This window comes from Myzus persicae, unplaced genomic scaffold, assembly GCF_001856785.1.
Source record: "Myzus persicae strain clone G006 unplaced genomic scaffold, MPER_G0061.0, whole genome shotgun sequence".
Taxonomy (NCBI): domain Eukaryota; kingdom Metazoa; phylum Arthropoda; class Insecta; order Hemiptera; family Aphididae; genus Myzus; species Myzus persicae.
Genome location: NW_019100604.1, coordinates 36,760 through 50,534, shown reverse-complemented (window position 1 = coordinate 50,534; position 13,775 = coordinate 36,760). Strand labels below are relative to the sequence as shown.

At 29.7% G+C, this 13,775-nt stretch overlaps 2 protein-coding genes across 2 annotated transcripts; one reads left to right on the top strand and one right to left on the bottom strand.

The window, feature by feature from the left end:
* The first annotated feature begins 419 nt into the window (after positions 1-419).
* On the top strand, positions 420-13,366 carry LOC111036347 (peroxisomal membrane protein PEX14-like). The gene is made up of 8 exons (XM_022318348.1): positions 420-671; positions 11,679-11,832; positions 11,926-12,000; positions 12,073-12,123; positions 12,192-12,359; positions 12,433-12,573; positions 12,633-12,844; positions 12,903-13,366. Exons 2-8 carry the CDS (start codon positions 11,749-11,751, stop codon positions 13,249-13,251), a joined length of 1,080 nt encoding a protein of 359 aa, XP_022174040.1. The 5' UTR covers positions 420-671; positions 11,679-11,748; the 3' UTR covers positions 13,252-13,366.
* LOC111036362 (testis-specific serine/threonine-protein kinase 3-like) lies at positions 4,800-11,672 on the bottom strand. The gene is made up of 4 exons (XM_022318372.1): positions 9,541-11,672; positions 7,950-8,157; positions 6,261-6,442; positions 4,800-5,160 (listed from the first exon to the last, which is right to left on the bottom strand). The coding sequence occupies exons 1-4, from the start codon at positions 10,167-10,169 to the stop codon at positions 5,064-5,066; spliced, it is 1,116 nt and encodes a 371-aa protein (XP_022174064.1). The 5' UTR covers positions 10,170-11,672; the 3' UTR covers positions 4,800-5,063.
* Positions 13,367-13,775: the final 409 nt, after the last annotated feature.

Sequence of the window (13,775 nt, the reverse complement as noted above, 5' to 3'; positions counted from 1 at the left end):
AAATTTCAGGGGGGTTGGCCTCCTTTTAATATCAGTTATCAATGTGAGTGAGGGGGAGATTCGATCCCATACAGCTAGAATACTGTACACTTTTCTTGGGAAGAGAGCTATTGGGATATTTTAGCCCCCTTAGTCCCCGGCCTGCTATCTGTGCCTATATGGGTATTTACTATTTACTATTTTATCATATAATTTTACACCGTGGTTTGGTGTTAGTAGTTATTTTAGCTTAAGCTAGTGATTAATCATGAACTCCATAGAATCCATAGACTAATTAACTAAGTATAGCCATAAGTTAAGCTAGAGCACTATAATAGCTATACTATACTTATAGTGCCTTAGTTAAGCCATAAGGTCAATGACTGGAAATTAAAATCACATAATGTTATCACATATTTTATGATAACGAATTATCATCCCGCAAAAACCATGATAGTACAGAATAAGGTATTGGAATTTGGAATATTTATAAATTGTAAACAAAGTTATAATTTTATTTTTCAAATAACATTGTTAATATGTACCTAGGCTATGATAATACATTTATCATGTCCCAAACTGACTATTATTTAGTATTTACCGTAATTAAAAAATTGCAGTTGTCCAATCCTTAGTTTCTTACTTAATCTACAAATTCTTCAAACTGAGTGGCGTCTGACATTAATTTTAAGGTAAATTATGAGAAATTATTACTATTAGTTTAAGAATCAATCATATTTCGTTTAAAATTAGTTGTGTAAGAGGTTATATATTTTAAGTCTTCTTTGAATTTATTAATAGTTACCTACCTACCTATTTCATTTTTAAGTGTATAAAATCTATTTTTATAAATTAAGTAAGTACTTTAGTACTTAATGCCGAGGTTCAATAGAATTTCAGAAAATATTATATTTTTAACTAGATATAGTTTTTAGTTATTATTTTTATGATAATTTATTATAAATTTGATTTATTATGATTTGTGTTCCATATTTGATGTATAGTTAGAAATTGTCTTTATGATAATTAAATATTTATCTCTATCCCTATAATAAAATGTTGATTTAAATTTTAAAATAACAAAACAAAAAAAACAATTCAAGAAGTAAACATTAAAATCATAAACTTACCATCTCTACTACGTTTTTATTGATTTTACTAAAAGCCTTTACCAGCAATAATAATGTAGTTTAAGTTTCTATGGTGATATGTGATAACTTTGATTCAATAAGTCATTTTTTCATAACTGGGTATGTTAAGTTTATAAATTTGATATAAAATACAAATACGTATTTTTAAAGTATTTCCTATTTAAATCTGAAAATATCCATTTTAAATGTTTATTTCCTGTGAACGTAAATAATGTTCTTTTGGTTCAATCGCGATAATCGGAATGCTCGTAATACTAAACTTCCCAAGGTGCAACCCAAATTCATTAATAAACAGCTATCAAATAATCAAAAACGTGTAACATTTTCTGAAAAAAACAAAACTGTTGTATACCCAAGATTTTCACCGGTGAATTTGCCAGCAATCAATTCAAAGTATCCCTACAGAATGCTGGAAAGACAAAGAACATACATTGTTTCAAATCCTGTTTTTGTGAAACCTACAAAATCACCGAAACAACATAAAAAACCAAAGACATTTAGCGATTTTAAAAAGAATTTTAAAAAAAGAAATAAAAATAACAAGGATGAAAATGGAATGATATGGATTGATTTATAAATTATAATAACATTATTGAGAATACTTATATTGTTAGCTGTGAGTAAAATTCAAATTTTAGAAGTATGTATTACATTTTGACATGCCTTCCTGTTTGCTCGTATAATATACCAAATAGATGTGTATTACCTTTGTACATTTCCTTTTAAACCTTTTAAATGTTGGTAGAATTTAACTAGCTTAAGGAATTTGCAATCCTCGGTTTATGTTGCAGTCTTACTCCAATCTATGTACACACATTATTACTACCATATGACCCCATTCTACAACCCTCAAGACATGGTATTAAAAGTATTCCTACAATCTTATAGCAAAAAAATATTTTAATATAGATTATGACCAATATCAAAAATTGTATGTTTATAATTTAACATATTTGAACTCAAATTTAGTGGCTTCATTTCAATGTTTTTAATAATATTAATTTGAATCTAATGCAATCTATTAGTATGTTTGTTCCGGTTGATATACTGTATTAACATTACTTGAAGTTGTTCAATATTGTCTAGTTCATCTCCTATTCTAAATAAAATAGCTCATTTTTGTCTATAGGATTGTCTCTTACCATTTGCTCATCCATTAATATCAAAGTGCATAACAAAAGCGATTTCATTGCTATTTAATTGGATTACAACTTTTTTTGTTGTTTAAGTTTATTTTTACACCTATTCTATACTTTTATTTATGTTTATAGTACATGGTAATAATTATATATTACATTACATTATTAACAGTATTAATACGATATGAATAGTTAACATATTTTATTATAATTTGATCTCTTAGAATGTATCTAATATTATGTTTTGATTAAAGTTATATATCTACTCATCAAGTGTATACATTTAGAATCAAAATTGTTATTGTTTTTTTTTTTAATATATATAAAGTATTATTTTTATGTAATGAATTTAATTTTAATTACGTTCCATTCCCGTAGCGTTAAAATATAGATATTTTTTATTTTAATTTTTATGTAATTAAAAACAGATAATACAAGTTTTATAGTAATAATATATGAAAATAAGTATTAACTATATTAGTAGTATAATTAGTATAAACTATATTATATATTATTGTGTTTCGATATTTTTATAATATTTTGATGAATAATTAAATATAATTAATATTTTAATCTATGCCATATTATATGAGTTAGATGTTAGTTAATTCCAGCTGCAGTACCTATTAAAACTGTTAACTCAGATTGGTCAATAATATTTAACTAATTTTAAAAATAGAGAATTATCATTTTTAATATTCAGTATTTACTAACTTAATCGAAAACATTAAATTACAAATATTGTATTTGTAGAAGTTAATTATAATACACATTTTTATATTGTACTTGGTCATCATGACTTTTATTCAAGCTATCGGTGCATCAATTAACACATATTAACATAATTTATTTTGCTCACAAGGTCAGGTTATGAAATATTTTGGGAGTCTTAAGGAGACTAGAAGTGAGATAATATCCCCTTAGCCCCCCTCCAATTTACATTTACGACTCAAACAGTCTCAAACAATATTTTTTAAAACTAAGGAATTTTCATCATGACTGCCTTATTATTATTATAATGTAAAGATAGTAGATAGTAATTATTATTTTCTGTTTAACTGACAGCAGGGGAGACTGTATGAACAACACTAATCCTCAGCTACCATTGTTAATTTATGCAATCATTTTGATGTGTTTTAATATTCTGTTTAAAAATAAAGTTTTGCATTTTATTGAACCTATTAAAATATAAAATACCTGTTGTTATTGACAGTTGGTTTTGGACTCAGTTTTGGTTTTCTAAATATATGTAATTTTTTAAAAAATTAAAAAATTAAAATTAGATTCAACCAAAAATTACTATAGCTCCAAATTTATTTTTAAGAAAATGGATAAATTTAGATATTTACAAAGTAATCTATATATATGAAATTCTGTCCGTTGGTAACCGCATCACTTGAGAATGTCTAGACCCATTTGGCTTATGCTTTAAAAAAAAACTTTTTAATAGTCTGAATGAGATTTTTACAGAAATAAAGATTGGAATAGTTGCCCATAAAGAGGTGGCTCACACAAAGATTTTGGATTTACGATGGAAATCATACATTTTTTATTGTTTATAAATGGTTGCCATTGGTTACTCAGGTAGATGAGGTTAAGCATTCATCAAATTGTATGGCCTTGAATAAAGACATTATATCTTAAAACAAATATGATAGTTGAATGTTTGTTTGTAGCTTACCTATATACTCAAAATCTAATTAACCAATTTTGTGAATATTTTAAATCATACTTAGAGATATCATTAAAGTTTAGAGTGTAGTTTGAACTACATTTTATTGAAGTGCTATATCTAATCTGCCGCAGGAGAATTGTCCATCTTGGTTAATGTAGTTCACAAATGCTGATTTTTTCATGAACTAAGGTATACTAAAACCAAGATATACCAATATACTAATATAGCACTATATTTTATATTCTTTATTTTCTACGAGTGAATCCGAGTAGTAGTACAGCTAAAAATGGATGTTGGTTTATTCGTAGTTAATAGACTCAAAAAATGCTGAAAAGTTTTCAATAAAAGTTATATCAATATATTCCTTTTTATGGCTTATTATTTCAACCCTTACAGATAGCTACAAGTTAGCTCATATATGCATTTTTTTTAGTTCACACAGAAAGAAAATATTTTTTATGCTTGTTTAAATGAAAATAGGTTACATATCATATACCTAACTATTATAAATTACTATAATTATAAGAAATATGGCATATACATTTTTTTACAAATATATTTATAAAAAAAAACAAATCTTTGGCACGAGCAATGCCAGGTGGGGTAGCTAGTATAATATATAAATAAAAAATAAAAAATAAATAAATAATATATATGTGTATATATATTATTTATTACAGTTGTACATGGATTATTTTTTATTATTAAAATTAAAGTTGTAGTTGAGTTTAAGTGGTAATAATTTATTAGTCAAATTGCTTATAGCTGTTAAGCAGTATTAAGTTATTGATATAATATATTTTGATTTAAAAATATTTCAAATATTTTACTATAATACATAATATTATAGGGCAGAATTAACTCAAAAATTTAAGTTTATTATAAAAAATGTACATTATGATACCTACACATTTAATATTGTATTGTGACATCTTGGCCATTGGATATGTGCATGTTTTTACTTGTGTTTGCTTTTAAATATTTAATTTTTAAAGAGTTTGGTTTTCGCTGTGAAATTTAGATAAATATTTCTTGAATTCTGGCTTTTTATAGTTCTATTTCAATACAATTTTGATTTATCACGACTATTTTATAGAAATTATGAATACTCTTGGTAGTTTAATGAGTATGATACGGGTTTTGTTGTTTAACCCATGGATGATTTTTTACCTGATTCATAGTTGCTCTTTTGTTAACGTCTGGTTCTAAAATAATCCTATAATAAAAACATACTTTGGATAGGTAGGTATACAACAATTACTACTGTTACTATATGTTACCAATTTTTTAAAGTTAAATTATGAATGATGTTAAATTGCAATACAATCATTTTTAAACAATACAAATAAAAAAGTAGATGGTTTATGACTAAAACTTGACAGTGGAAAGCAGTGGTGTATTTAGGAATATGGCATCTCAGATACACAGTTAAGTAGCGTCCCATTACCGATTTCTATAATATAACATATTAAAACTTAGAAGACATCATTTAGAGTCATAGAAACTACGAAAAAAATAATACACTATTGATACCTACTATCCACGTAAGTATGTAACCATCTAGGGTAACTATTTATTATTTTCGAAAACCTGACAACCATTGAAGTGGTTTATATAATTGTATTGAATAACAAACAAATAATATTAGAATTCAAGGCTTTTATTATCCCCCCTCCCCAAAAAAGAAAAGCATATTTATGATTCATAGATTTTCGTTGTAGAGGAAAAATATTGAGTAGCATGTAGCGTGCTACGTTTTTATTGATTTATTCATTAACAATCATTTGTTTATAAAACACAATATGAAAGCGCTTAAGCACTTGAAGACCATATAGTATATTTAAAAATTAATAAATACTCAATCCAGGCATGAAGGATTTTCAAATAATCAAATGGCATAGGTGTAAGAACTGTTTGTCATTTTGATATTTAGTATCAATAAAATTTTTTTTGCTCAGTCAAAAAACTTTTTTTTAAATTTAACACTTAGGTTACGAATTCTCATCGAATAATTTCTTATTTTGTTGTAATACAAAAACGAATAACCGTAGATTCTTGAAATGTTCACCAAATGTTTATTTTATCATGTTCTATATAATATTAATATTATTTTCAAAAATAAAAATTCATCATTTGTGCTATGTATTTTGAACCTCAAGAACCGGCTCCCCTTTATAGGACTTGGAATTTGGGGCTTAAGGAAATTTCCCCCTGAGCTCTCCCTTAAATACACCACTGGTGGCAAGTGTTTAAGGCGTATTGTGGCATTTAACAGTAATAATATTAATAATAATATCAAAATTACGCAATATTTACGAGATAAGTTTCAACGCTTCTCGGGACACGGGTTTTTTGGGCCTGGAGAACTTTTTAGCGATCTGATTCGCCACGATCTGCTGTCGGTTAGAGTGCGGGAATGGCATGGCGTCGGATAGCATTACGTACAGCACAACTCCTAGTGCCCACATGTCGTAAGAAATCGGGTCGTACGGTATGCCCTTAAAAACAAAAACAAAAATTTTTTTAATTTAAAAAAAGTAATTTGTGTGACTGTGAAGAGTAGATTGGGCCACAATATTTTTAATATTATCACGTCTGGTTCATATCCACTTCGCGGATTTCGACCAATATTTTAGTATAAGTAATTACTAATTACTTAAAGTACGCGTTTTCTTACTTTTCCCTACAATTTTTCTAATAAAAATATAATATGTATTTATTATTTTGTAAATGGTAAAATAAATAGGTTTTGTAAAGTATTTAAATCGTGTTGTAGTGTGTTAATTTCTGGTAAAAGTACAAAAGTACGAAGACAATGCACATATACAATCCATATAAATATACCATGTACTGTAGTTCGGTATAATATGTGAGTTGATTATGATTTATGAGCTAATTATGAATCACTCATTTGTGGCACTTGACTTGATAATTATAAGCTGAATTAAATCATAAGATTACTTCCCTACCTTATATTTATTCTTTGAAGGAAATTTCCAAGGAGTGAAAAGACGTGTAAATTATTAATAAGGGGACTATGGTGGTTTAGAGCAGTATAGAAGCAATGATGAGTGTTGTGAAAGACCGTTATTAAGGCCTTAAAGGGTATACGATTGGAGATATTCAGATGTATATGACTATATGGGGGGTTTGTGATTTTTCGTTGTATAATGGTATGAAAAATTGGATTATGACTAGCGAATTTGGTTTAGACAATGGATTAATTAGTTACCTTATTAATATAAATAATTTTTTTTTCCAAATTAACTATATTCTTATATATTTAGTATAAGGTTTATGATGAGAACCAGATCGAGTATGAGTAGGTGGGTAGGTGGCTTTACCAGTAAAAGCCTAGAACCATAGAAATCCCCACATTTTTCCATAGGACTTTTGAACCACCTCACCCACAATCTCTTTAGCTAAAGACCATAAATTGTCTAAATAGGATCTTAACATCTTTGTAAATAAATTATAATAAATTCAAAATTATTTCTTGTTAATATTCCAAATTTTACTCCATTATACGATAATTTCTACAATGACTAGGGGTAATGTTCATAGTTGTTTTGAATAATATGCACATTTGGGTTACTTTGTGTCAATTGAATAATGAACTATAAAAACGACAACATCTTTTCTACATGATATAGATAGTATTATTTATACCTACAAACAAAATACTATCTGTAAAGACTAGATGCTACACTTAGACTATCAAGGTGTTTACTATTATCGAATTTACTGTTAAAGTTGGTAAAAGTCATTCAATGTAAGGCGATAGCAATTCCCAAAACGACCTACTTTACTGTATATATATTATGGAAATCCTATAAGTTATAACTAAAGTCCTCATGCCTTCATATCCACGTGTCAAAAGAGGATTCCGAGTTGTGCGGAAGACTACTGATCTATAGGACAATAGGCCCTGGGGTAAATCCCCCCCCCCCCCCGAGTGATTAATTAATGCACTCAATAATTCACTCGGCAACATATTACACGCACTTGTAGAACTTCGGGTGCAGCATATGACGAACTGCCGCAGTACGTCTGGCTCATCAATCTCCGGCCTCTCTCGTCCGCGCACAACCTGGCGAACCCGAAATCGGTCAATTTTACAGTCCGCATGCTTTCCAATAGAACGTTTTCGCATTTTATGTCCCGGTGCGAGATGTTTTTTCGGTGCAGATAGTCCACGGCCTCGCATATCTGCCTGTGGTGACCATGGCACGTATGATCGTGAAAAAATCGAGAGCACATAACATAATAATGTATCACTATCATATAGGTACAGGAGGCGGTACTTAAACCGTAACCTCTAGTGAAGTGTCAGTGTAAATTGAAAAATATATAATAATGTGTGTATGCGTCGTAATTTTAACCCCCGATCTAATTCTTGGAGCTCAATACGGTTGTTTTTTATTCGATTCCGTTGTAAAAATACTGTTTTTTTTTTAGTTAATATATCATTTAATAAAAGTTGACTAAGTGAACTCTTTATCAAAATTTATATCGGATAATGTTTTCATCTGTATCGATGCCGCGAGAGAGATGTACAAGTATGTGGGGTGACATCTGCCTCGGCCTATAATCACTGTTATTTAGTGAATTAAAAAAAACATATATGATGTTATAAAGCTTATAATAAATTACACCTGTAAAAAAAAATTGGAAAATTGCAATAAATTTAAACTTTATTCATTGAATTTATCAACATAACAAAATTTACGAGATGTTAAAATATATATTCAATTTTACTTTTGAGGAAAACTAGTCAATAGTGAAATTATAATTATGCTCCATAATTAAAAATATAATCATCCACGCTATACCATTTTGTTCAGCTTTATATTTAAGAAGTATGATATATTTATTGAATTATTATATTATTTATTGACCACCTATATATAGGTTTTGACAAATTTAATAAATATTAAATTATTGATAATCTTTATGAACTTTTATGATCGGTTGATCGTAGTTGTTTTTCCCAACTCTGCCTAAAGTGAATATGCTGACTGATATTTAGGTAGTATCTATATTTATTAATATAGGTGAAGGGTTATTTATGTATATTAATATACGATGTGCGCAGTGCACTCATTTGGAAAAGCATTAGGTGTACATTTTCTTGTAAGATACTATATGCAAATGTATGCATTATTGTTTTTCATATTATTATATTTGTTCAGTGAACTCACTATCAACTTAAATTTTAAATTACTATCTAAAAGTTTATACGCTCAAAACACCGAGCCAGTCATGTTATCTATCTATACTATGATGAGTGTTTAAACTTTTAAACTTTTTGTTAGAGTTGGTTAGCAGAGTAAGTAAGCGGTAGGCCGTGAAATCTGTAGTCTCTTTATGTACTCAGTTTGTCAAAACTCAAAAATTCTAATTAATAAAATAAAATAAAAAATAAGTCCATCCAGTAGTATTTGATACGCTGTCGAAAGTCGATATGACGATGCATTCTAAGTATCAAACACATTTCGAAATAACAAAATAATAATAATAAAAATAATAATTTAAATATAAATGTTGGAAAAATCAAACGAATGAGGCGGCAAACGCTCTCGGAAACGACACTGACCTGAAGAACGTGTGCGCTTGCCACTGCGGTATGGACTTGACGTGTTGCAAGTGGCTGAGCAGGTCGCCAATCTCGCAGTAGTCCATGAACACGTGCACAGTGTATGGCGTCACGTATATCCGGTGCGTTCTGACCACGTTCGGGTGCCGGACCGTGCGCAACACTTCCAGTTCCCGGGGCAAGAACTTTCGCACGTACGACGAAGTGCCAGCGTCGCGCCGCTTGTTGATCACCTTGCACGCCACCCGAACCATGGACGACGACGACGTCGTTACCGGCACCGTCCGAAACGCTATCCGGACTTTACTGTACGACCCGTGGCCGACGGTTGAGCCCAACCGGTAACCGTCCGCGGTTAGCGCCGCCGACAGCGCTTCCTCATTGTCGAGATGTACGATTCGCGGACGGTGTTTCGGCGGCGACGGCGGCGGGGGCTGTGTAAGAAGAACAGGATTAGGCGATACTTCCGCGAGAGCAGCGGCGGGGGGGCGTCGGCTGCACTGTTGCGGGAGACGTCGCTGTTGCTGGTCCGGCAGGAGACGCTGGTGTTGCTCCAATAGCCGCTGCTGCTGGTGGTGCTGCTGATGGCGCTGTTGCTGGTGGTGCAGGTACTGGTGGTGACCGTTCATGGAACTTCCGGGCCGGTTTCAATGGTATCCGGTAGCCGCCAAAATGTTTATTGTATTACCTATACTATATGAAGAACACGTTATAATAGACGTTATCGTATCGTTCTGGCTTTTCCCCTTTGATTTCGCCGCGTTCTCGACTTTTGTTTAAAATATGACGTGGCGGACGCAATATATAATAATATATACGTCGATTTTTTTTATTTTCAATTTTTAATTTTTTAAAAAAAAATCACCGAGCATACTAAAAAAATGGAGTACGCTGACGACGATAGTAAAATCTTTTTGTGTTTGGAAAAACGAGTCTGCGTTGCTATACAAGCAAAACTTTCACGCCTTCATTCCGTATACAGTGTATTATGTACTATATTATTGTGTTTTCTATAGGTTCACCTACTTATATTATGTTATACTCAAACTTTTAAGATTAAGATGTGTATGGGCACACGTTTGAGCACACAACCCAATAAATATGTATTTATATTTTGAAAATACCTATGTGTACGTTCAATTCCGAGACAAAATATTTGTCAGATCGTTTTGATAAGTCTATAGACTTATAGTAGCGGCCTAAAATATTCTTACATTTAACTTGATTATTTGGAAGACAATATAAGGTTTTTTGTACTGAATAGTTACCTATGTTTCGATATTTTAGTGTCATATTTATCTGTCCTCGAAGAATAAGTAACCGTTACTTAACGATATAGTGACATGTGTAGGTAGGTACTGTGTAACCGAGTTCCAAATCGAAATAATTCATTTATTGTCAATCATCGCATAAATTGGAGCCAAGTGCATGAGTCAACTTATGGGGCTCAAGTTTATTCATCAAAAGTTTAGTGTACCTATATGTTTATCAAAACATCCCCTGATCAAAAATGTTCTAAAGTTTAAACCATGGAGTAATATTACTCTATGGTTTATAGTATAAACTTTATACTAATCTAGAGGAATAATATTTTAATAATTCTTTTACGGTCAATAGTATAGTTACGGTAATAGTACCTACCGTTCAGCATCGTTGAAAATGTTAATACCGCAGTAACTATGACTGATATTTTTATAGTAAAGTCACAAAATATGTTGTATAAACACAACAGGTAAAATAATCATTATTATTTACTGCCAATTAAATATTTATTTTGAACGGCTGATTAGGAAAAAAAATAATATATTTGTAAAACTAGGTGTTTTATGTGTTTGTCGTATATGGAAATAGATTGCTTTTACATTATTGGAACCAAATGTACTTGTATAGTGTGCATATTAATTGCACTTGTGGAAATCTGGGCTTTTGTATTATGTGGGTGAAATAGGTACGTCGTAAACTCGTAGCAGCAATTTTTCGTAACAACTTTTGAGCAATAATTATTAGTTGCGAGGAGTGAGCCCAACCGAGTATACATTTTGTAAACTTTGTTGTCAGATACAAAGCGTTTTAATTTGATTTTACATTTTTGGCTTGATGTGTACTTATAGGATAGTCATGCATTTTATTTGTTTCAGGGTTTTCTGGGAAACTAATTTCATAAAGTAATCATCTAGAAGTTCATTGCGTGTTGCACCGTGCTACACGATGTCGCAAAACGATGATAAAGTCAACAATGACGATAATTCAGTTGCTGTTAATGCAGTTGTGAACTCCGGTGACTCCAGCACGGTGAGTGTATTTATATATATTATTAGACTTACATATTTTTGTATTAATTTAAATTGTGTTGTTTGATATTTACTTTGTACATTTATTGTATAGATGAATAATCCAAACACAAAAACAACTAACATGGTGAAAAGTACTTCCAAGAATTCGGAAAAAAATATGATGGTAGTAAGTATATACATTTTGTATACCATAGCTGTAATGTTTTTGATCGTCCTTATAATATTATTTTATATTCAGCCGAACAATTCAAAAGTGCTTGAACCTATACCTACAGTCCGAAAAAATGTGGTAATATGCTATAGAATTTAACAAAAATGTTCTAAGTTATTATTAATAAACATATTGTGGTCTTTTAGGTAGCAAAAGCAATAGAATTTTTGGTACTCGAATCGGTACAAAAAATGCCTGCTGAAAGAAAAATTCAATTCTTAATTAAAAAAGGATTAACTGATGTTGAGATCCAGTATTCAATTCAGAGAGCAGCAATGATCTGTTATGATAATCAAAGTCTTAATAAACAAAATGTTGGACTTTCTATGAGCCATAATTAATGACATTCATAATTTAATTAACTTAACTCAAATTGTTTTTGTATAGCCACCTCCTGTTCATTACAATTCATCGAATGCTTCTGGTGCTATACAAACATCATTTGAATCACAGAGCTGGTACAGTCGTCTTTTTGGACCAATAGCTTTTGCTGCTGCAATTGTATACATTGGCTATAAGTTGTATAAAGTATGTACAAATCCTATAAATATTTAAACCCTATTAAATATATCGTCTTTTTTTTTTAGAAATACATAGAAAACTGGCTCTTTGGGACTCAAAAACTTCCATTGGAAAATCGCTTGGAAGCATTAGAGTTGTCAGTCCAAAGGTGTATAATGATGTTAGAAGAAAAAGACAATTTACTCAAAGCATCAAATGCAAATATTGATTTGCAAAAAGAATTCAATGGTCAAGTTCGTGCTGAACTGAAGTCTATTAAAAGTTTACTTCTCAATAGGTATTTATTGAAACGTGGTTAATTTATTTTGATATATAAAATTATTTTTATGGTTTAGATTCCAATTTCCTCCAGCTCCTGCATCTTCCAGCATACCCCAATGGCAGCTATTAAAAAATACCAAATCACAAGTTGAACAACAAGATAAAATCAACAGCAGTGACGTACCAAATTCATTACAAACAAGTGAAAAGATTATACTTAATGACATTCAAAAAAGTTCAACAGTTGATTTGCAATTAAATGGTGTTATTAGCAGTGATAACGATAAGGATTGCATAATAATTAACTCTACGTCTGAAACACCATTACCAACAAGTTCTAACCAAAATTGTATTATACCTAAAGATGTAAATGGTGTAAATAATAGTGAACATATTGAGAATAATGAAGGTATACATCATTGACCAGAAATTTTTGAATGCGAAAAATATATTTTTCAACTTTCAACTATGAAAATCATATAAATCAGATCATAAAAAAAAGATTTTTGATATCTGTGAATTTTTTAATATTAGTCTTAATTCTTATAATTATGTGTATTTGAGATCTAAATAACAATAAAATAACTTTTCTCTGTATTTTTTGGTGATTGAAATTTTGAATTAATTTTGTTTTTCTTTACATTCAAAATATAATAAATCAAATGATAGATTTTATATTAATTTTATTTTTTATTTATTGATCGAGTAATCAATATAGTAATAATTATGTTATGATAAAAAAATCAAATTAAATGAACAGTTTATTTTTACTAAACACGTTATTATTATATTGTTGAGTATTAAATACAAAATAAAAATTGATTTACCTATGAAAATATTATTTTTAATTATTTTTAATATATTTAATTTTCAATTTTCACATACTCAAAAATGGAAAATTGTATAACATTGGTACATTAAAAATAATAAAATAATATATGTAAGAA